The sequence below is a fragment of the Trichechus manatus genome, unplaced genomic scaffold, assembly GCF_000243295.1.
Source record: "Trichechus manatus latirostris isolate Lorelei unplaced genomic scaffold, TriManLat1.0 scaffold00065, whole genome shotgun sequence".
Lineage (NCBI taxonomy): Eukaryota > Metazoa > Chordata > Mammalia > Sirenia > Trichechidae > Trichechus > Trichechus manatus.
The window spans coordinates 4,703,028-4,726,466 of NW_004444001.1; the positions used below are offsets into that span (position 1 = coordinate 4,703,028).

The following is a 23,439-nucleotide window of genomic DNA, read 5'->3' on the forward strand; positions in this document are numbered from 1 at the left end:
TCCTAAAAATTAAACACTTATACTCATCAAAAGACTTCACCAAAAGAGTCAAAAGACAACCTACAGACCAGGAAAAAATTTTTTGGCTACGACAAATCCAATCAGTGTCTAATCTCTAAGATCTGTAAAAAAATATCAACTTTATTCCTAGATACATAGCTCCTATGCTTAAACTTATGGCTAAAACTGGCTTCCTAACAGTTTCCCCAAGTATATCTCTCATTGGTAAGATAAACCAAAAGCAGGCAGGCCAAGATGGCAGAGCAGTCAGACGCTTCATGTCGTCCCTCCTACAACAAAGACTCAAAAAAAATAAGTGAATCGAATATATATGACGATCTAGGAATCCTGAACATCAAAGACAAGGCTGAAGAACTAGACCGAGTGACATGTGGAAGGAGATACAATTTAAAAACGGTGGAAACAGAGAATTATGGATCACTGGCATCCTGATAGCCAAACCTGCAAAGTGGGGACACATTGAGACAGCATCCCCAGCCAAAACCCACCCCACCTGATGCAGCTAAACAGGAGCAACTCTGCACGCACCTCCAGAGTCGGCCAGGAGTGATTCCAATCCTGTAAAAGTTAAGTGCATTCACCCAACCTACCATGTGCACCCCAGAACCCCCCTGCCAGAGTTCCATGGGCTGAGGTGCACTCCCTCCCCCTCACCCATGCCCATCTCCGCTCTGACACCAGTCTGGTGGCATTCAACAACACCACACCCCCTAAGCCAGGAACTCATGGCCCCAGTTCGGAGGTGCCTTCCCCTTAGCCCAGCCACCAGCACTGGGGGTCCACGGATTTGCACCACCTCATACAGGCAGCATTCCCAGCTGAAGCCCACTTTACCTGCAGCAGCTAAGTGGGAGCTGCAGACCTGTAGCATTTGACACTGTCCCACCCCCTAAGCCGGTATCTCTCAGCCCAGCCCAAGGTGCCTGCCCCATCACCCAGCTACTGGCACAAGGGGTCCACAGATTTGCGGCACCCTCCACCCCCTCCAAGCACCTGCACCAGCGGCTTGCTGGTCAAGCCAGTATAGCAGAGCCATGTTGGACCAAGGCAGGCAGTATTCCCAACTGAAGCCCACTTCACCTGGAACAGCTAAGTAGTAGCTGCAGGCCTGTGGCATTCACTACTACCCACCCTCTAAGACAGGAGTTCAACCACCAATGCCAGGGGCCTGAGGGCTGGCAGTACTGCCCAATCCATTCAGCCATCCATGATGGGGACCTGAGCACCAGTGGTACCCTCTAATCCCTCCATCCAAAGGCACCGGGAGCCCAAGGACTGGCTGCACAACCTCCCCCATGATGCACTCCAGCAGACAGCGGCATGCCCACCAACCGGGCATCTGTGGGCTGCCAACAGCCCCCTGCCTTACCCCCTACATCACTCCCATTGCAACCAGAGGCATGTGCCTGCTCTGAACACCCCCTGCAGCCCTGACCACCCAGGATTGTCGGTGAGAGTCTCTCTCCACCCACCTGGGGACCGATGATCCGGGCACCTTCACCCTGACCATCCAGCAAGCAGCAGAGCACACACACAACACTCAACCCAATGACCAGGGAGAACAATCTTTGCACCTATGGCCAAGTGACTAGCAGGACAGATACATCATTTCACCAAAAACACAACCTACATCCTCAGCAGCCCCACAAAAACAGCAAACAGGGACCCGTGCTCACACACCTAGTCACTGCTCCATCCACCTGAAGACAGGAGGTGAGAGCATCAGCATAGCCAGATCAGCGACCAGAGTAGCACACATGCACAGCCTATTCAGATACTTCAAAACAACAACGACAAAATTCAGTACACAGAAAACTTACAATAAATAAATATAACTTTTTGATGCCTCATAGACAACAGACAATATCAAATCACATAAAGAGGCAGGACGAGACGGCTCTAGCAAGTGGCCAAAATAAAGAACCAGAAAACCTTCCAGAGGAAGATAAGGCAATGGAACTACCTGATAAAGAATTCAAAAGACTAACATACAGAGCTCTCCAAGAGATCAAGAAAGAGACCGGAGATAACACAGACAAAACCAAGGGAAACACAAAGCAATAGAAGAATTTCAGGAAAACAATACAAGAGTAAAATGACAGAATAAATAGGCTACTAGAAACCATACAAAAACAGCAACTAGAAATCCAAAAGATTAACAATAAAATTTCAGAATTAGACTACTCAATAGAAGGGCATAGGAGCAGAATTGAGACCATGGAAGACAAAATTAGTGAGATTGAAGACAAATACCTTGACACCAATTTGTTTGAAGAAAAATCAGTAAAAAGAATGAAGAAAAATGAAGAAAGCCTAAGAATTATGTGGGACACTATCAGGAAGAAAAACTTGCACATGATGGGAGTTCCAGAAAGGGGGGGATAATGGAAAGCACAGAATTGCTGAAGATTTGCTGGCAGAAAACTTTCCTAATAAGAAATACAAGAAGATATCCATCCAAGAAGTCAACGAGCCTCATACAGGATGGAACTCAAAAGAAAATCACCAAGACACATAATCAAACTTGCCAAAACCAAGTACAAAGAAAGAATCCTGAGAGTAGCTAGAGAAAAATGAAAAGTCACCTACAAAGGAGAACCAACAAGACTAATCTCTGATTACTCAGCAGACACCATGCAGGCAAGAAGGCAATGGGATGACATATATATAAACCTTTGAAGGAAAACAAACAAAAAAACAAAAACCTGCCAGCCAAGAATTATATATCCAGCAAAACTGTCTCTCAAATATTATGGTGAAGTTAGGACATTTCCAGATAAACAGAAATTAAGGAAATATGTAAAAACCAGACCCAAATTACAAGAAATATTAAAGGGAGTCCTCTGATTAAAGAACCAACAACATCAGACAACAATTCAAGATTAGGACACAGGACAGATTAACCAGATTCCAACCCAGATAGGGAATTCTCAAAAATAAAACAAAGCTAAAATATTGAAAATAGGGAACTAGAGATGTCAATATGTAAATGATGACAATGTCAAAAAAAGGGGGGGGGGAATAAATACTGTAGTTATAGAACTTCCATATGGAGAGGAAGTCAAAGTGATATCAAGAAATAAAAGACTGGTTTAAACTTAAGAAAATAAAGGTAAATTTCAGGGCTTAACCAAAAAGGAAGCTAATAAACCTACCCATCAAAATAAAAAAAGGAGAAAAACATAAAGGCTCAATAAACACAAAATCAACAATAATGAAAGAAATGAAAAGAAAATCCATGAGAAAACAGAACTTAGCACAGGAAATCAAGTGGAACACATAAACTGTCAACAACACACACACACAACATGCAACAAAATAACAGCAGTAAATTCATACCTATCAATAATTACACTAAATGTAAATGGCTTAGATGCACCAGTAAAGAAACAGAGAGTGGCAGAATGGATTAAAAACCTGATCCATCTATGTGCTGTCTACAAGAGAAACACCTTAGACACAAAGACATAAACAAACTAAAACTCAAAGGATGGAAAAAAATATATTAGGCAAACAATAACCAAAAATGAGCAGGAGTGACAATATTAATCTCCGATGAAACAGACTTTAAAGCAACATCCACCAGAAAGGATGAGGAAGGACACTATATAACGAATAAAGGGTAAATACAACAGGATGACATAACCATAATAAATATATATGCACCCAATGACAGGGCTCCAAAATACATAAAACAAACTCTAACAGCATTGAAAAAACAAATAGACAGTTCCACAATAATACTAGGGGACTTCAACACACCACTTTCAGTGAAGGACAGAACATCTAGAAAGAAACTCAAAAAAGATATAGAAGATCTAAATGCCACAATCAACCAACTCGACCTCATAGACACACACAGAACACTCTACCAAACAGCAAAAAGTATATATTCTTTTCCAAAGCACATGGAAGAGTCTCCAGAATAGACCACATTTTAGGCCACACAGCCAGCCTTGACAAAATCCAAAACATCTTCTCTGATCACAATGCCATAAAAGTAGGAATCAATAACGGAATAGCAAGGGGAAAAAAAATCAGATACATGGAAACAGAACAACACCTTGCATAAAAACTACTGGGTAACAGAAGAAACCAAGAATGGAATAAAAAAAATTATAGAATCAAATGAGAATGAAAATACATTTTACCAAAACCTTTGGGACACAGCAAAAGCAGTGCTTAAAAAAAAAAAAAAAAAGCTACTGCTGTTGAGTTGATTCTGACTCATCGAGACCCCACAGGGCAGAGTAGAACTGTTCCATAGGATTTCCAAGGCTGTAAATCTTTACAGAAGCAGACTGCCACATCTTTCTCCTATAAAGCAGCTGATGAGTTCAAACTGCTGATCTTTTGGTTAGCAGCTGACTGCTTTAACCACTGCACCACCAGGGCTCCTTAAAAGTCAGTTTACAGCAATAAACACACACATCAAAAAAGAAGAAAGGGCCAAAATCAAAATATTAACCCTACAACTCGAACAAACAGAAAGAGAGCAGCAAAAGAAACCCAGTCACAAGAAGAAAGGAAAAAATAAAGATTAGAGCAGAAATAAATGAAATAGAGAACACAAAAACAATAGAAAGGATCAACAAGACCAAAAGTTGGTTCTTTGAAAGGATCAACAAAATTGACAAACCACTGGCCAAACTGACAAAACAAAAACAGGAGAGGAAGCAAATAACCTGAATAAGAAATGAAATGGGTGATACCAAAACAGAATCAACTGAAATAAAAAGGATTATAACAGAATACCACAAACAACTGTACTCCAACGTATTTGAAAACCTAGAGGAAAAGAACAAATTTCTAGAAACACACGACCCACCGAAACACAAACTGAGGTAGAAAACTAAACAGACTCATAACAAACGAAGAGACGGAAGAGGTAATAAAAAAAACTCCCAACAATAACAACAAAAAAAGCCCTGGCCTGGACAGCTTCACTGGGGATAATTCTACCAAACTGTCAGAGAACAGCTCATACCAATGCTACTCAAACTACCTCAGAGCATAGAAAAGAAAGAGATACTTTTTTTATTATTGTACTTTAGAAGAAGATTTACAGAACAAATAGTTTCTCATTAAACAGTTAGTAGACATATTGTTTTATGACATTGGTTAACAACCCCATGACATGTCAACACTCTCCCTTCTCAACCTTGGGTTCCCTATTACCAGCTTTCCTGTCCCCTCCTGCCTTCTAGTCCTTGTCTCTGGGCTGTTGTGCCCCTTTAGTCTCATTTTGTTTTATGGGCCTGTCTGATCTTTAGCTGAAGGGTGAACCTCGGGAGTGACTTCATTACTGAGCTAAAAGGGTGTCTGGGGGCCATGCTCTCTGGGTTTCTCCATTCTCTGTCAGGCCAGTAAAGTCTGGTGTTCTTTTGTGAGTTAGAATTTTGTTCTACATTTTTCTCCAGCTCTGTCTGAGACCTTCTGTTGAGATCCCTGTTAGAGCAGTCAGTGGTGGTAGCCCGGCACCATCCAGTTGCACTGGACTCAGTCTGGTGGAGGCTGTGGTAGTTGTGGTCCATTAGTCCTTTGGACTAATCTTTCCCTATATCTTGTAAGAAAGGAATACTTCTGAATTCATCCTATGAAGCCAGCTAACCCTGATACCAAAGCCAGGCAAAGACATCACCAAAAAAAAAAAAAAAACTACAGACCAATATCCCTCATAAATATAGATGCAAAAATTCTCAACAAAATTCTAGCCAATGGAATTCAACAGCATATCATTAGAAAATTACTGTATCCACCACATAAATTTAAAAAAAAGAATCACATGATCATCTCAATGGACACAGAAAAGGCATTTGAAAAAGTCCAACACCGATTCCTGATAAAAACTCTCAGCAAATTAGGAAAAGAAGGGGAATTCCTCAACATAGAAAAGGGCATTTATACAAAACCAACCACCAACACCATTCTTAATGGAGGAGACTGAAAGCATTCCCCTTGAGAACGGAACCAGACAAGGATGTACTTTATCATCACTCTTTTTCAACATCATGATGGAACTCCTAGCTAGAGCAATAAGACAAGAAAAAGAAATAAAGTGCATGTAAATTGGTAAAGAAGAGGTAAAACTATCCTTGTTCGCAGATATAATCCTGTAGGAGAAAACCCCAAGAATCCACAAGAAAGCTATTAGAACTAATAGAAGATTTTGACAAAATAGCAGGATACAAGATTAACATACAAAAGTAGTTGGATTCCTCTTCATCAACAAAGAGAACCTTGAAAAGGAAATCAGGAAATCCATACCATTTACAATAGCCCCCAAGAAGATAAAATACTTAAGAATAAATCTAACTAGGGACATAAAAGACTTACACAAAGAAAACTAAAAAACACTAATGCAAGAAACCAAAAGAGACCTACATAAATGAAAAAACGTACCATGCTCACGGATAGGAAGACTCAACATTGTGAAAATGTCAATACTACTCAATGTGGTCTACAGATATAATGCAATCCCAATCCACATTCCAACAGCAATTTTTAACGAGATGGAAAAACTAATCACCAACTTTATATGGAAAGGGAAGAGGCCCCGGAAAAGTAAAGCATTATTAAAGATGAACAAAATGGGAAGCCTCACACTACCTGATCTACTATATATAGCTACGGTAGTCCAAACGGCCTGGTACTGGTACAACAACAAACACATAGATCAATGGAAAAGAATTGAGAACCCAGATGTAAATCCATCCATCTGTGGGTAGCTGATGTTTGAAAAAGGGCCAAAGACCATTAAATGGGGGAAAAACAGTGTCTTTATCAAATGATGCTGGTGTAACTGGACATCCATCTGTAAAAAAATGAAACAGGATCCATACTTCTCACCATACACAAAGACTAACTCAAAATGGATGAAAGACCTAAATATAGATATATGCACACCCACCCATGTTCACTGCAGCACTGTTCACAATAGCAAAAAGATGGAAACAACATAAGTGCCCATCAACAGATGAATGGATAAATTATGGTATATTCACACAATGGAATACTATGCAATGATAAAGAACAATGATGAATCTGTGAAACATCTCACAACATAGGTGAATCTGGAAGGCATTATGCTGAGTGAAATTAGTCGCAAAAGGACAAATATTGTATGAGAGCACTATTGTAAGAACTCAAGAAAAGGCTTAAATACAGAAAGAAACATTCTTTGATGGTTACGAGGGTAGGGAGGGAGGGAGAGTGGAATTCACTAACTAGATAGTAGACAAGAATTATCTTAGGTGAAGAGAAGGACAACACACTATAGAGGGGAAGTCAGCACAACTGGATTACACCAAAAGCTAAGAAGTTTCCTGAACACAAACCAACACTTCAAGGGACAGAGTAGCAGGGGCAGGGGTTTAGGGACCATGGTTTCAGGGGACCTCTACGTCAACTGACATAACCAAGTTTATTAAGAAAATGTTCTGCATCCCACTTTGGTAAGTGGCGTCTGGGGTCTTAAAAGCTAGTGGGTGGCCATCTAAGATGCATCAGTTGGTCCCAACCCACCTGGAGCACAGGAGAATGAAGAACACGAATGACAGAAGGAAAATATTAGCCCGAGAGACAAAAGGGCCACATAAACCAGAGACTCCATCAGCCTGAGACCAGAAGAACTAGATGGTGCCCAGCTACCACCAATGACCACCCTGACAGGGAACACAACAGACAGTCCCTGACGAAACATGAGAAAACTGTGGTGCAGAACTCAAATTCAAGTAAAAAGATCAGACTTAATGGTCTGACTGAGACTAGAGGAACACCTGAAGACTTGGCCCTTGGACTCTCTGTTAGCCCAGAACTAAAACCATTCCCAAAGCCAACTCTTCAGACAAAGATTAGACTGGACTCAAAACATAAAAAGAATGCTCATGAAGAGTGTGCTTCTTAGTTCAAGTAGATACAGGAGACTAAATGGGCAGCTCCTGCCTGGAGGCAGGATGAGAAGGCAGAAAGGGATAGGAGCTGGTTAAATGGACCCAGGAAATCCGGGTTGGAAAGGCGGAGTATGTTGTCACATTACAAGAGTTGCAACTAGTGTCAGATAACAATATATGTATAAATTTTCATATGAGAAATTAATTTGAGCTGTAAACTTTCACCTAAAGCACAATAAATTTAAAAAAAAAAGAAATGTAAATCAAAACTACAGTGAGATACCATCTCACCCCAGCATTACTGGCATGAATCAAAAAAAAAACAAATAAAAAATATTTGGAGAGAAAATAACAAATGTTGGAGAGGTTGCGGGGAGATTAGAACTCTTATGTACTACTGGTGGGAATGTAAAATGATACTACCACCATGGAAAACGATACGGCGCCTCCTTAAAAACTAGAAATAGAAATATCATACAATTCAGAAATCCCACTCCTAGGAATATATCTTAGAGAAATAAGAGCTGTCACACCAATAGACATATGCATGCCCATGTTCATTCCACCATTATTCATAATAGCAAAAAGTGAAAACAACCTAAGTGCCCATCAACAGATGAATGGATAAACAAATTATGGTACATACACAAAATGGAACAGTATGCAACGATAAAGAACAATGATGAATCCACAAAACATCTCACAACATGGATGAATCTGGCAGGCATTATGCTGAGGTAAATAAGTCAATCACAAAAGGACAAATACTGTATGAAACCACTCTTATAAAAACTCAAGAGAAGGTTTACATACAGAGAAAAAAAAACATTATTTGATGGTTACGAGGGTGGGCAGTAATGGGGAGGAAAAATCACTAACTAGATAGTCGACAAATGTCAACTTTGGTGACGGGAAAGACAACACACATTATAGGGGAAGCACAGCCTGACCAAGGTGAAGTCATAGAAGTTTCCTAGATGCATCAAACACCTTGAGGGACTGAGCTGTTGGAGCTGAGGGCTGGAGACAATAGTCTGGGGACATCTAGATCAATTGGCATAACATAGTTCATAAAGAAAATGTTCTACATCCTACTTTGGTGAGTAGCATCTAGGGTCTTAACAGCTTGCAAGAGGCCATCTAAGATACATCTATTGGTTCTGTCCCATCTGGAGCAAAGGAGAATGAAGAAAACCAAAGACATGAGGAAAATATTAGCTCAAAGGAGTAAAGAGCCACATGAACCACAGCCTCCACCAGCCTGAGCCCAGAAGAACTAGATGGTTCCTGGCTACCACCACCGACCACTCTTACAGGGATCACAATAGAGGGTCCCCAACAGAGCAGGAGAAAAATGTAGAACAAAATTCAAAGTCACAAAAAAAGACCAGACTTAAGTAGTCCGACAGAGACTGGAGGAATTCCCGAGACTATGGCCCCGGACACCCTGCTAACTCAGAACCGAAGCCATTCTGGAAGCCCACTTTTCAGACAATGAAAAGAATATTAACACGGGAGGAATGTGCTTCCTAGTTCATTCAAATATAGGAGACCAAATGGGCAACTCCTGCCTAAAAGCAAGACGAGAAGGCAGGAAGGGACAGGAAAACTGGACAAATGGACATGGGGATCTTGGGGTGGAAAGGGGGAGAGTGGGGTCACATTGCTGGGATTGCAACCGATGTAACAAAGTAATATGTGTATAAATTTTTGAATGAGAGACTAACTTGAGCTGTAAACTTTCATCTAAAGCACAATGAAATTAAAAAAAAAAAAGATAAACGAAAAGCAATATATCTGTTATTACCTCAGTTTCTTGCAGAAATGGTTTTGCCCACTGGCGAATTCTAGGCCTGCTTGTCCTCCGATCAATTCTTTCTATTTCCCCTACTTTGCTCTACATCACAGAGAGGCTGAGTCCGAAAAGCAGCATTTTCCCAACACTCCTTTTTGTTGGCATCCAATCGGAGAGATAGCGAGGGGGAGAAATACCCTGGCTATTCCCTTCCTCTTGCTTTCCAGTCTCCTGCCAGTGCCTCCTACTAGCTGATCCCTGTCTAGGAGCTCTAGTGGTTTCCTGCTGTTGGCAATCCTGGTTGGCTTCTCAGATTCTTCCGTCACCTGCATAATGGAATTTCTTCTGCATTGAATTTCCTCTCTTTTAAATATTCAGAGTAGCTTGTTTTCCCGGTTGGACCCTGATTGATCTACCCAGCTACAATTTAATGTAATGTTCTCAGATATTATACAGGACTGATAGAATTATAAAGTTCTTATATTTTTTTTCAAAATTATAGGCCAGACATTGTTCATTTTGACACACAAGGTCCATTACACAAATATACCTATATTTTACTACAATTCAATGCCTGTAAGTTTGTTCTTTGAACAATGAAAGCTATATAATTGAAAATGGCAAAATGCCCACCCTCCCATTTTTTTACCTGACTGTCAGAAGAATCATAGCTAAAATTGTCCTCAGTGGTAATAATTAACTTGTCCCAGTTGCCTATCATATTTATCTTTCTTCTTGTAAATTCAGTTTAAGTTAAAAAAATTTTTTTCTTTGATATTTCTTCCAGACTTATATATGTTTTAATATTTTAAGTTGCCTGACACCCTTTTGGAAAATAGACGCTATGTACAGCACTAATGTACATGTTTTCTTACTAAAAAACTTATATGCTACCTTTGAATTTTCTGCAGCAATAATGAGTTTATAATTTTGTAAAACTGAAACATACACATTATATTCATCACAACAGATGAGGTTATACTGTGGTAAGTAACAACCCATAATCTCAGAAGCTTAAAATTTCAAAGGTTTTCTTCTTGGTCACATTGTTTGTCCACTACGGTTTTATGGTGGCTGTGCTCCACATACTTGTCACTCAGATACCCAGGCTGGTGGAGGCACCATCACCATCTTATGAGGCCATTATCACCACATGAAGCTTCAGGGTTTGCCACAAAAGGGGAGGGGATTAGGAGAACTGCATATTCATTCTTAAATGCTTCAACCCAAAAGTGACATGTCACTTTCACTCACACTTCACTGGCTAGAGCAAGTCATATGTTTGCTAAGAGTAGTCTGGGGGATGGGAGAGGGAATATTCAAATTGGGCTGTGTTCTGAATACTTTGTCACTTTATCTGTTATGCCCTTAGCCTTAAGAGCATAAACCCTCCTCAATTTTATAGACATGGGGGTCTGGGATGGCTTACAGTAATGTCCCTCAAGTCACACATTCCCTGTGTTTGATCTGATGATTAATGCTTCTGCCAGCTCCTGAACCCTGTATCACCAAAGGCCATTTTTCTTGGCAATGAGCCTAGACTACTGACCATTAAGATGGCCTGCCTTTAAGGTGTCTGTGGATCTACCTTCTATAGTGTAGAATAAACACCTCTATAATACTACCAGATTCTTCTCCCACACTTGACTACGTTCTTAGATCTCATCACGCCAACCAAAAGATCACTGGATTTGCGTTTGAAAATTGTGATACTTTCTTTAAGGGGAAACTGTATCTGCCTGAGGTTGGAGGACATATATGTTGGCTCTCAGCACCCTGCCTCACCATTATTCAAATTGCACAGCATTTGGAAGGTTTTCTCATAGTTTGAGGTTATGGCTATTTCCTTGTTTCACTGAGGATGGATTTTTTCCCTCTATTTTTCATTTTTTGTTGCTGTTGTTGGTGAAGCTCAATAACAGGGAGTAGAGTAAAAATAACTTTCTTCTGCTATCTTGAATCAGAGATGAGAATTTTAAAGATCAAAAGAAACTGGGGCTAAACTTCCACAGTCAAAAAGAATGTGTTCCCTTAATCATGTATTTGGAGGATGTACATTTTAACATATAATAAATGCTGTTATCCATTATTGTACATTACTATTCCACTTCATCTATTTTAATCAGTGCTTTAGATTTCAAAACTCATGGTTCATAACACTAAATTAGGTTAGATAAGAACAGAATGCATATTATGTGATAATATTGTTATTGTTGGCTGCCATTGAGTCGGCCCCCAACTCATGGCGACTCCATATTTGACAGAGTAGAACTGCTCCATAGAGTTTTCTTGGCTATAATCTATGGAAGCAGACCGCCCAGCTTTTCTTCTATAGAGCCACCAGTTGGGTTCAAACAGCCAATCTTTAGGTTAGCAGCCAATCGCAAACCACTTGTGCCACCCAGGCTCCTTATGTTATAACACAGGGGCACTATTTAAAGAACAATGCATATCATACATACATGACACAATATAAAATATGAGAGAGAGGGATAAATGCCTGGAATATAGTAGGCACTCAAAGTTTATGTTTCCTTCCTTCTCTACCCAGTAGGTATATACAATAGATGTGATAAGAGAAGAGGTCAGAACTGTCAACACATTGTTTTGCAAAAGCTTCTAACTGCTATCAGAATCTAATAAATAAGAGATGATATTCTTATTATAAGAATATCATGGCCAAAATACATTTTGCCTGCTGTGTATTTTGTCCTTCCTAGGCTCACAAATCTTGGAGTAAATTTGTGTCCAGGCATGGACCGGTAACTTGAAATTTGTCTCCAAAATTGGAGGGTGCCCAGAGACCAAAGAAAGAGGTGGGCAACTCCAGTGTGGTGGCAAAGGAGTCTTTATTAGGGAGCTTTACATATCAAGGCAGGTGGTCCTGGGTGGCTGCAGGACCAAAGCAATTCTCTGCACCCAGCAGTAGGGGGACGGAGGTTTTATAGTGGTCAAGGACAAAGGTGGCTCTGAGCCAGAGGGTTATGTAGTAAAACTGCCTCAGCAAGGTCACATAACAGGGGCTTGGAAAACAGCAGTGAACTGCATGAGGGCAGCCATGTTCGGCCTCGCAAAGTCTGTTTTCTCTTTAACTTGCTAATTATATACAAATAATATGTCATTTAAACAAAAATCTAGGAGGATGTATTAGTCAATGTCTCTCTAATGGTCCAATGGCATATGATATGGGAATACAAGTTGCAACCCAAATCCCCTTGTTTCTCACACACACCACACATGAAGATCAGGGCTTAGAGTTCTATCAACAAACACAATCACTCAGTGAAACAGCTCTTTCCTTACTGTGTTATCCTAAAGTTATTAGACAACACATCCAACAGCAGCTGTCCTGATAACTCTAGCATAAACCTACTAACCCCACTCACACCCCAGATCCCTACAAGGCCATTTAACTCACTCCAAAAGTATGGCAATGTGTACAGTCTGGGAGCTTACAAAGTACATCAGTGCAACTCAGATAAATATAGGATTTTTTTTTATTTTAAGCTAAGAATTAGGTCTAAAGAGCTCTAATAGCTCCTGGGAAAATAATTTATAAGTCTCACAAGCTTTGTTGGTAGGCTGATTATTTATAAAGTAACCTCATCCAAAGAGTCTGAAGTGTCCAAAAGTTTTTTTTTTTTTTAAAAAAGAAGAAAGCTGAAGTTATCTGTGATGTGCTTGTCCTCACCAAAAGCCACAGTGTACTATGAAATCACTTTCGATTCTGGGCCTGAGACTGCAGGTCTTATCACCTGAAATTAACAGTTCTTCCTATGCTCACCAATTCAGCAATACAACTAATTAATGACAAACCACCCATTAGTTGCCAGGTGCCGAGAATAGAGATGAATAAGACTCAGGTCTTGTCTTTAAATAGTTGCCGGCTGAGAATTCTAGTTCTTTCCAACTGTCAATTTATTTAATTCTTACTATAACCCTAGCAGAAACCCTGGTGGCATAGTGGTTAAGAGCTATGGCGACGAACCTAAAAGGTCAGCAGTTCCAATCCACCGGGTGCTTCTTGGAAACTCTATGGGGCAGTTCTACCCTCTCCTCTAGGGTCACCATGAGTTGGCATTGACTCCACGGCAACGGGTTTAGGTTTTTTTTTGGTATAGCCCTAGAGGAGTCCCTGGGTAGTACTAACTGTTAACGTGCTTGGCTGCTAATCTAAAGGTTGGAAGTTTGAGTCTACCTAGAGGCTCCTTGGAAGAAAGGTCTGGTAATCTACTTGTGAAAAATCTTCCTTTGAAAACTCTATGGAGTACAGTCTTACTGTGATACACCAGGGCTCACCAGGAGTTGGAGTCAGCTCAACAGCAGCTGGTACTGGTGTAACCCTAGATGTTGCTGTGTGCAGTCAAATCAATTCCAACTCATAGCGACCCTATAGGACTGAGTAGAACTGCCCCGTAATGTTTCCTAGGCTGTAATTTTTACAGGGAAACCCTGGTGGCATACTGGTTAGGAGCTACGGCTGCTAACCATAAAGGTTGGCAATTCAAATCCACAAGGCACTCATTGGAAACTGTATGGAGCAGCTCTACTCTGTCCTATAGGGTTGCTATCAGTCAGAATCGACTTGGTGGTGATGGGTTTTTGTTGTTGTTGTTGTTGTTGTTTTAATCTTTACAGGAGCAGATCACCAAGTCCCTTTCTCCCATGGAGCGGCTGGTGGTTTAAACCACTGACCTCTCAGTTAGCAGCCAAGAGCTTAACACTTGCTCCACCAGGTCTTCTTATAACCCTAGAAGGTAGGTATTATTATGCCCATTTTACAGATTAGAAAATAAGGTTCAGACAGGTTAAGCGACAAACCCAAGGACATATATCTGGCAAGAGGTAGTGTCAGGAGTAGAACAGGTGGTTGTCTCCAAAGTTTTAGCACTACCTGGCAGGCACAGGGAATAATGAAGAATAAGCCACAAAGGCGACACTACCACTGACTACAGGAACTTATCTAGGGAAAGGAAGCCAAATGGGAACAAGGCAAACCAGTTGCTGATGGGACCCTGAAACTTTGCCAGTGTTTGCACAGAGTGTTCTTTTCTCATCAAAGGTCCCGTTTAAGTGGTTTCATATACTAGGTAGAGCATATTACTGCCCCTGTATCTATCCTTAAGGTCAAGAGCTACACTAGGCCCCAGTAGTATATTAAATTATATACTAGGGTGTTTGGACACTACTATGACGTTTTGGTGGCACTCTGGTGGCGCAGTGGTTAAGAGCTCAGCTGCTAACCAAAAGGTCAGCAGTTTGAATCCACCAGCCACTCCCTGGAAACCCTATGGGACAGATCTACGCTGTCCTATAGGGTCGCTATGAGTTGGAATTGACTTGACGGCAATGGTTAATGAAGTTTTGATAGAAAGAACCACAGATAATACAGTCTTCTCCAAAGTGGCTTGAGAAAGAGGCCCATATTAGCCTAATGATTCACTCTGAGCAGTATTATGACTACTTAAAATGAACATTTACGTGGCATTTTTATCAATGGAGGCTACTGATAGAAGGAGGATTCAAAATAAACTTTCATGTGTAAATTTTGATTTTGTTAATTCACTATAGCTTTCTCCAAGATTCAGGTGAAATCCTATGCTCTAGAAACTTCTCTTAAGAGCCACTCCAACTTGACAATGACCACCTCTTTCCATGTCTCAGACCAAAACGGGAACAAGAGGGTGGATATGACTGGGCATCAAATTTCAATTCAAAATGACAAAATGCTTTCCAATAATTAGAATTAACTGTCAGTGAGCTCCTGTATTTCTAATCGTGCTATCAAAACCAAAGATCATAAAAGAAAAAGATTGATCTGAACACATAAAAAAAAAACAGCTTCCAAAAGAAGAAACTAGAACAAAAGAAAATTTATAAAATGGGGAAAATATTTGTTGAATACATGACAAAGACAAAAAGTTATTATCTTTAATGTTAATTTATTCAACAGTTGTTTGCTGAGCACCTACTATATATCAGACTCTGTCCCTGGGTGCTGCAGACATGGGGTGAACAAGGCAAAGTCCCAGCCCTCATAGAATTAATAAATCAACCAGACCTTTCTCCCCAGAGAGAAGTAAGCAGAAGACATAAACAAAAGCAGAAATGCAAATTATCATAAAGATATTTTAAAATATGGTTATCAAAAATGCAAACTAAAATAAGATCTTTTTTGTCTATCATATTGACAGAATTTTAAAATTGTGTGGTGTTAACTGCTCACGCATTTCTTTGAGGTTGGGTTTCAACCATTCTTCTTCATAGCAAAACCCAAATTGCCTCCAACTTTAGCCTAAAACCAAAAACCAAACCTGTTGCCATCAGGTGGATTCTGACTCATAGTGACCCTACAGGACAGAGTAGAACTACCCCATAGTGTTTCCAAGGAGTGGCTAGCGGATTTGAACTGCCGACCTTTGGTTAGCAGCTGAGTTCTTAACCACTGCGCCACCAACTTTAGCCTGGACCTATTTAAGTGCTACAGTGCACATTTCTGGGCTCCACTGCAGAAATTCTGAATCAGAAATGGGACCCAAGAAATTGCATTTTTTGACTACCCCAGGGTATCCTAATGCAGGTTACTCTTAGGTCATACTTGGGGACAGAGTACTCTAGACCATGAGCAGGGCCGAGCCTTCAAGGTAGGGGCCAAGAGGCCCCAGCTATGAGACTGTGCAGGGCCTGACAATCCAAATGCAGAACATCTTGTTCTATTACCAGTTGACATCAAATCCATTCGACTCACGGCAACCTCATGTGTGTCAATGGCTAATTGATTATTTGGAAGTAGATCCCAGTCCTTTCTTCTGAGATGCCTCTGGGTGGATTCAAACCACCAACCTTTCTGTTAGCAGCCAAGAGTGTAAACCATTTGCACCACCCAGGGACTGCTTGAGTTGATTTCTGACTCATAGCGACCCTATAGGCCAGAGTAGAACTGCCCTGTAGGGTTTCCAAGGAACGGCTGGTGGAATCGAACTGCTGACCTTTTGGTTAGCAGCCAAGCTCTTAACCACTGCACCACCAGGGCTCCCTTGTACTATTAGAGTTGGTTAACTGATAGAAGTATCTTCAACTATAAGAAAATAAAGTATCAAGTCATACTTGCTACTGGTGGGCTTTAATACTGGGTCATACACAGTTCAGCTTTTATAGTATTTCTTCTCTTTGGCACAGCAATTCTACTTAAAAAAAAAAAAAAAATTACCCTAAGGGCATAATCAGGTTTTATTCAAAACATGGGTGGGATTACAGAAATTATTTAAGAGTCCTGAATAAATAAGAAGAGGATGAAGCTACTTTTAATAACTCTTCCTTAAAATGCTGGCTACGAGTAAAGAACATGAAAGGAGAGAGCGCTCTACTTCATGTCCCGCATATTCAGACTTTGTTTTCCAAATGTTTTCTGGTTACCATGGCAACTTCTGAATTTCTCCTTGTGTAAATGGGAAACAGGGAAACTTGTTTAAAAAAAATGATTAGTATATTCTTTTCATCCTGCTAAGCTCATTCTGTGCTGACAAATTACATTTTGACAGCTAGGTTGTAATCCAAAACATGCTTTTTTAAAGGCTCTGAATAATAAAGTATTTCCAGAGATTGACAGTTATTCTTCATTTATATTTTATATGTATTTGCTTTCATTGAATTCAAGAGATAAACTAAAGTGTGAAATAATTGTTATACTTTTTAAATGATTCAGAAATACATCCTCACTTTCAAATGTGACATATGTCAATTTGATTATTTTACTTGTGAAGTTTGGTATAAGGACAGAACATAAGCTTCTGAATCATTCAGGCTTGCTCTGCCACTTACTAATTGTGTGTGACCTTGAGCAAGTAGTTTGATTCTTTGAGCCTCAGTTTCCACTGACAAAATTAGAATTAGAAATTATATATGTTTTGTATATATATGTGTTATGTATATATATGTATATATAACGTCTACATATATATATATATATATATATATATAAAAAAACCAAACCCATTGCCGTTGACTCATAGTGACCCTATAGGACAGGGTAGAACTGCCCTGTAGGGTTTTCAAGGAGCAGCTGGTGGATTTAAACTGCTGACCTTTTGGTTAGAAGCCAAATGCTTAACCACTGCGCCACCACGGCTCCACATATATATGATGCCTACATACATATATATAATGTCTACAACATTTACATGGATATATAGTATATACCGTATTTTCGCAAATAACGTGCCCACATAAATAGCATGCCCACACACACAACACTCAGTATAGTTTGCTTATGAAAATAGCGGGTGGTGGTGGGGTTGTGTAGTTGGCAAAAACATATAATGTATGTGTTACTTGCATAAAAGTATGATATCTATCTATCTATGTCTATATAGATATATATCTATATATGTATGTATAGGTATATATATATAGATATGTATGTATATATGTGTATATACAGATACAGATAAAAATGCATACACACACACATATATATATATAAAATATCTACAACAATGCCAAGTATATCAAACGGGTTCTTAGTATAACTTGGTAAGTACTGTTACCAAAGAAAACATAAAAGCAAGCACAGAAGGATGCAAAAGTTATTAGGTCTGGTTTAAAAGAAACCAGGCTTTACTCAGGAAAAAAAGGAATAAATAGAAAAAATTTATGCACAACCAGCAATGTTAGAATTGGACTTCCTCAGTTTCAGCTATGTATGGTACTACTATTAGACACAGATCAGTAAGTAATAGGAAAAGACAGATGGAATTTGTAAGGTGGTAAGAACATGACTTAGATAAGGTTGTATAGTTGCATTAAGAAATCTGAGTTTCTCAAAACTTTACAAACAGTAGTCTGAAAATATGCAGTCAGCTGAAGTTAAGGCATAATTTTCCAACAGCAAATGGCACAGTTTTAAGCAATGGAGCCCTGGCAGCATAGAGGTTAAGAGCTTGGCTGTTAACCAAAAGGTTGGCAGTTTGAATCTACCACCTGCTCCTTGGAAAATCTATGGGGCAGTTTTACTCTGTCCTATAGGGTTGCTATGAGTCTGAATCAACTCAACAGCAATGGGTTGGTTTTTTTTTTTTTTTTTTTTTTTTTTTTTTAAGCAATGGAGGCCATGGTGAAACAGGACAAGAGTCCTCCATAACCCACTTAAGATGAGGGCACATAATTCATGAGGCTTATACTTCTCTAGATATGCGTCACCTCTGGAGGAAGGTTAGCATTGACACAGGGACAGATTCACCCACTTGGTTTCCAATGACATTTATGAATATACCTCCTTGTTCATGTTTCATTGTGGGCATGACCCACCTACATTCTGTGTCTCTTGGTTTTCTGCTTATTAAACTGTGTATGGAAGAACAGGATTTAGTGGGACATGCCAAATCTATAGTAATTCTATTCTCTAAATCCTAATCTGCCTTTGTTCCTTAATCTTCAACAATTATGACAACTAAGAGCACAGATGCAAAAAAATTTAAAGCAAAACAAGATATTGTGTAATTAAAAACTATACAAGCTTTCTTGGAATGAAAATAACAATTCAAGGGTCCTTAAATACATGTTTATTTGTTTGTTTTTTGATGCTTGGCTGCTAACTGAAAGGCTGATGGTTAGAGTCCACCCAGGGTCACCTTAGAAGAAAGGTATGGTGATGTACTTCTAAAAAACTAGCCACTGAAACCCTATGGAGCACAGTTCCACTTTGACACACATGGGGTTGCTATGAGTTGAAATCGACTCAACAGCAACTTCTTTTTTCTTAAATGCTCGTTGGAGTCCCTAGGTGGTACAAACAATTAATGCACTTGACTGCTAACCAAAAGGTTGGAAATCTGAATCCACCCAGAGGTGTCTCAGAAGAAAGGCCTAGAGATCTACTTCCAGAAAAACAGCCATTGAAAACCCTATGAAGGACAGCTCTACTCTGACACATGTGGGATCACCATGAATTGGAATGAACTTGGGGTCAACCAGTTTTTTTTTTTTAAATACATATTATATGTGACATATAAGCTCAACCTATTTAAATCAGCCAGCCTATTCAAAAAGACTGATGCAGAACTGATAAAAAACAAAACAAAACAAAACAAAACAAAGCTAAGACTCCAACACAATAACAGATGTCAACACCATGCTTTCACTATCTGAATTTGGTTTCTATTTATCTATCTTGAATCTAAGGTAGTATATTCCAGAGAGTTGAAATGGGGCAGAAAAAAGACAACTTGATGGAGATTTTTCTCAGACTGTGTACCCTCCCAGCTTTCTAACCCACTGCTTGTTATCAGAATCCAGGTAAAAACATGGAACTCTGGAAGAATGTTTTAAAAAGGAAAGCACCAGTGCTAACACTAACTTTTTCACCACCACCACCAACACCCCATTCCTTTCACTAAAGTGTGGCTGTATGAGAACTTCCTGACTCTCTATCTCTAATCAGTGATTGGTTAAGGTTTGGGCCCCAGACCAAACTGGGTCAATCATGGCCTCTGCCTAAGGTTGCCAGGTAAAATACAAGATGCTCAGAGTTGAGTTTCAGATAAACAACGAATAATTTTTAGTATAAGTATGCCCCAAATATTGCACTGAGACATACTTATACTACACACAATGACATTTTCCCCAGATCTGCCAATAATAGCTGCAAATGCACAGAGCACTTCCTGTGTTCCATACATTGTTCTAAATGCTTTATAAACACTAACTCATTTAATACATGAAAATATATGGATATATAAATATATGTCATATGGACAATTTGAATTTAGGACTGTATATTTTTAAATTTAAAAACTTATGCAAACTTTCTATAATTAGGAGTCCCTGGATGGTGCAAACTGTTAACACACTTGGCTGTTAACCTAAAGGTTGGAAGTTTGAGTCCACCTAGAGGCACCTTCAAAGAAAAGCTTGGCAATCTACTTCTAAAAATTCAGCCATTGAAAACCCTATAGAGCACAGTTCTAGTCTGACACACATGGGGACACAATAAATTGAAATTGACTGACAGCAACTCAAGGCAATTCTGACTCACAGCAACCCTACAGGACAGAGTAGAACTGCCCCATAGGGTTTCCAAGGAGTAGCTGGTGGATTCGAACTGCCAACCTTTTGGTTAGCAGCCAAGCTCTTAACCACTGAGCCACCAGGGCTCTTTAGTAATGAGTTGCCACTGTTTAGCTTCAAATATTTATATAAAAATGCAAGTAAAAGGCAGACAATGTAATAAAGTAAAGCAGTGGGTTGAGAGTCTGGAGGTCTAGCTTTTAGTCCCTGCTCATTAACTAACTAGTGAGGATGGGTAGAGGAGGGCAATTTTCCTCAATTCTTTGAATCTAGGTTTCCTGTCTATAAAATGAGATTTGGCCAAGATTATTTTAAGGTCTTTGCTGCCTCTAAAATTCTATTATTTCTTATAATATGGAAAGAGCTCTTGCAGAGAAAAGTCTATTACCTCTGCAATCATTCTGTTGGTGTCCCCTAAGAAAAGCAGATTCAGAGCTTCTTCCTCTGTGGTTGCCTGATGAAGAGACAGGTTTTTCAGGTGAATGTTCTGATCAGGGTCCTCCAATATTGTCACTTTCCTAGGGAAATGGGAAGCAAGAAAAACACGGTACTGTTGAGAATGAAAAGAACTTGGTGTCTTTCCTACAGGTTTATTTTTCAAAAGCTGTACAGTATGACGGCTTGAACCTATAAAATCAAATAATACACAAGATACGAGACAGCACTGGATTAGCATCAAACACTGACATTCCCTTGATAGTACTATCAAATAGCTTTGGGGCTAACAATTATATTATGAGCTCCTGATTTAACACCACCTGTCTTTGTAATCATCAGATCACTAAATCATCTTAAAATTTGTACTCTTGCTGAATTAAAAATGCAAATAGATAATAATCTTCCACCTATATGTCAGGAAACTAGGTCATATCAATTCTTCTGTGTCATAATTCAGTTTCTTATACATGTAATGCACTAATTCTCCCTCTAATTTTTCCCTTTTGTCCAATTTCATACCACTTGCAATTTATATGACATTTTAAACTGGTTAGCTCATCAATAACTTAAACATGATGAGAACAGTGGTATCTGTCATCCCTTAGGAGTTACTCCCCTGTCTAGTTTTCTCATCAGAGTGAGTAAAAAAAACTCAAGAAGCCTTTATAAGAACGTTTTAGTTTGTTATTATTATTTGTATGCCCATCAAATATGATATCTTGATCCTTTTTCCTTTACAACATGACTTTTTCTTCCATTTCATTCTTAGAGTCAGAGCTTAGGTCTGGAATTACATTCATCTATTAAAACTGCCTTAATGGGCAGCCTGGTGTCAACACCATTTCCTCCCAGGTGAATCCTAACCCTGTTTCCAGAGTTGGCTTGTCTAATACGCTCCTTTAAAATCCTTTTAGGACTCTCTGCAACTGAACAAAATTTGGCCAAGTTCCTCATACGCTGCTTCAGAGGTCTACAGATTTGAGCCATAAAGTTACTAGAGAGAGTTTCCTTCTGCCTCTAGAGAAGTAAACTGAATTTCTTAAAAACTTAAAGAAAGGGGACCTTATAATTCACAAGCATCACCAAAGAATATCTCCAGGTGTCTTCACTTGCTTACAACATTTGGAATTGATGAGGTGATAAATAAACGCTGGCATCATCTAGTACTACTTCTCCGTTAAAAGTAGAACTAGCAAATGGACAAGTATCACTTGCTTATTTATAAGAACATACTTAGAACACCTTAAAAATGAAGATTTGGACATACCATAATTTTTTCATCCTACCCTTTTGCAAGGAGGTTATCTGAACTTTCATATGTAATTTGTGAGCATTTAAAATAGTAACTGCAGGGAGAAAATGGAGCTCTACCAGCACATCTGTGACCAATATGGCACTAATAATGTACTCCTTTGCCAAGTTTTGGACTCCTTTTTGTCTCCTTCAACAATACCAGCTAAGATGGAAAAAGATTTATTTGCTTAATGAAAACAAGTAACTTATTTATTTTTCAATAAGACTCATAGTTGAGCTTATTAAAAATGCTTCGCAGTTCAAAAATGTTTGAAAAACAGGAAAGCATTTTTTAACTGAAATGGATGAGTTGTACTCTATTTTTAGGAACCCCCTTTATTCCTTAAACTTTATTTTCACCCTGATCCTTCTGAAGTGCTTGAGAAGTAAAGGCTTGGTAAAATTCAAACCCCAGTGACACAGAAGTCAGAATTCTTCCTAAATCTACAGGTTCTGGGCTTAAAGGGTGAAAGAAGTTAAGTAATACTGGAAGGAAGATAAAGGCATGAAATAAGTGACAGGAAGGTACATTAAAAGCGAGAATGAAAGAGTTCTTTTTCAACACGAAGTCCAAAACAAATTCTCCAACTCTGTGGCAAAGTTGACACTGATACATGTTGTAAGACTAAGGCAGAATACAGTCCTATTCCTGTGCAAGTTGGGAAAAGGGAGAGGTAGGGCAGCAAGGAAGGGTCCAAAGAAGCACTCACACCGATGAGCACCAAATGTATGCCAGGCACCCACATCGTTTCTAATCCAGTTGGCTTTGCCTGGCTGCACATAGGAACTATTTGGAGAACTGAGGGTCCTAGTTTGCACTCTAAGAGATTCTGATTTGATTGTTCTGTGGTGTGGCCCAGGTATCAGAATTTTTTTTTTTTTTTTTTTTAAATATTTTATTGTACTTCAGGTGAAGGCTTACAGAACAGATAGTTT

General features: G+C 39.4%; 1 protein-coding gene across 1 annotated transcript in view; it reads right to left on the bottom strand.

Moving 5' to 3' along the window:
• The window catches only part of KIF6 (kinesin family member 6), a 499,202-nt gene that overhangs the window by 320,028 nt on the left and 155,735 nt on the right, over positions 1 to 23,439 (bottom strand). Inside the window, exon 6 of the mRNA XM_012556417.1 lies at positions 21,161 to 21,290. Within this exon, the coding sequence (XP_012411871.1) occupies positions 21,161 to 21,290 (130 nt within the window). The remainder of the gene's footprint in view (positions 1 to 21,160; positions 21,291 to 23,439) is intronic.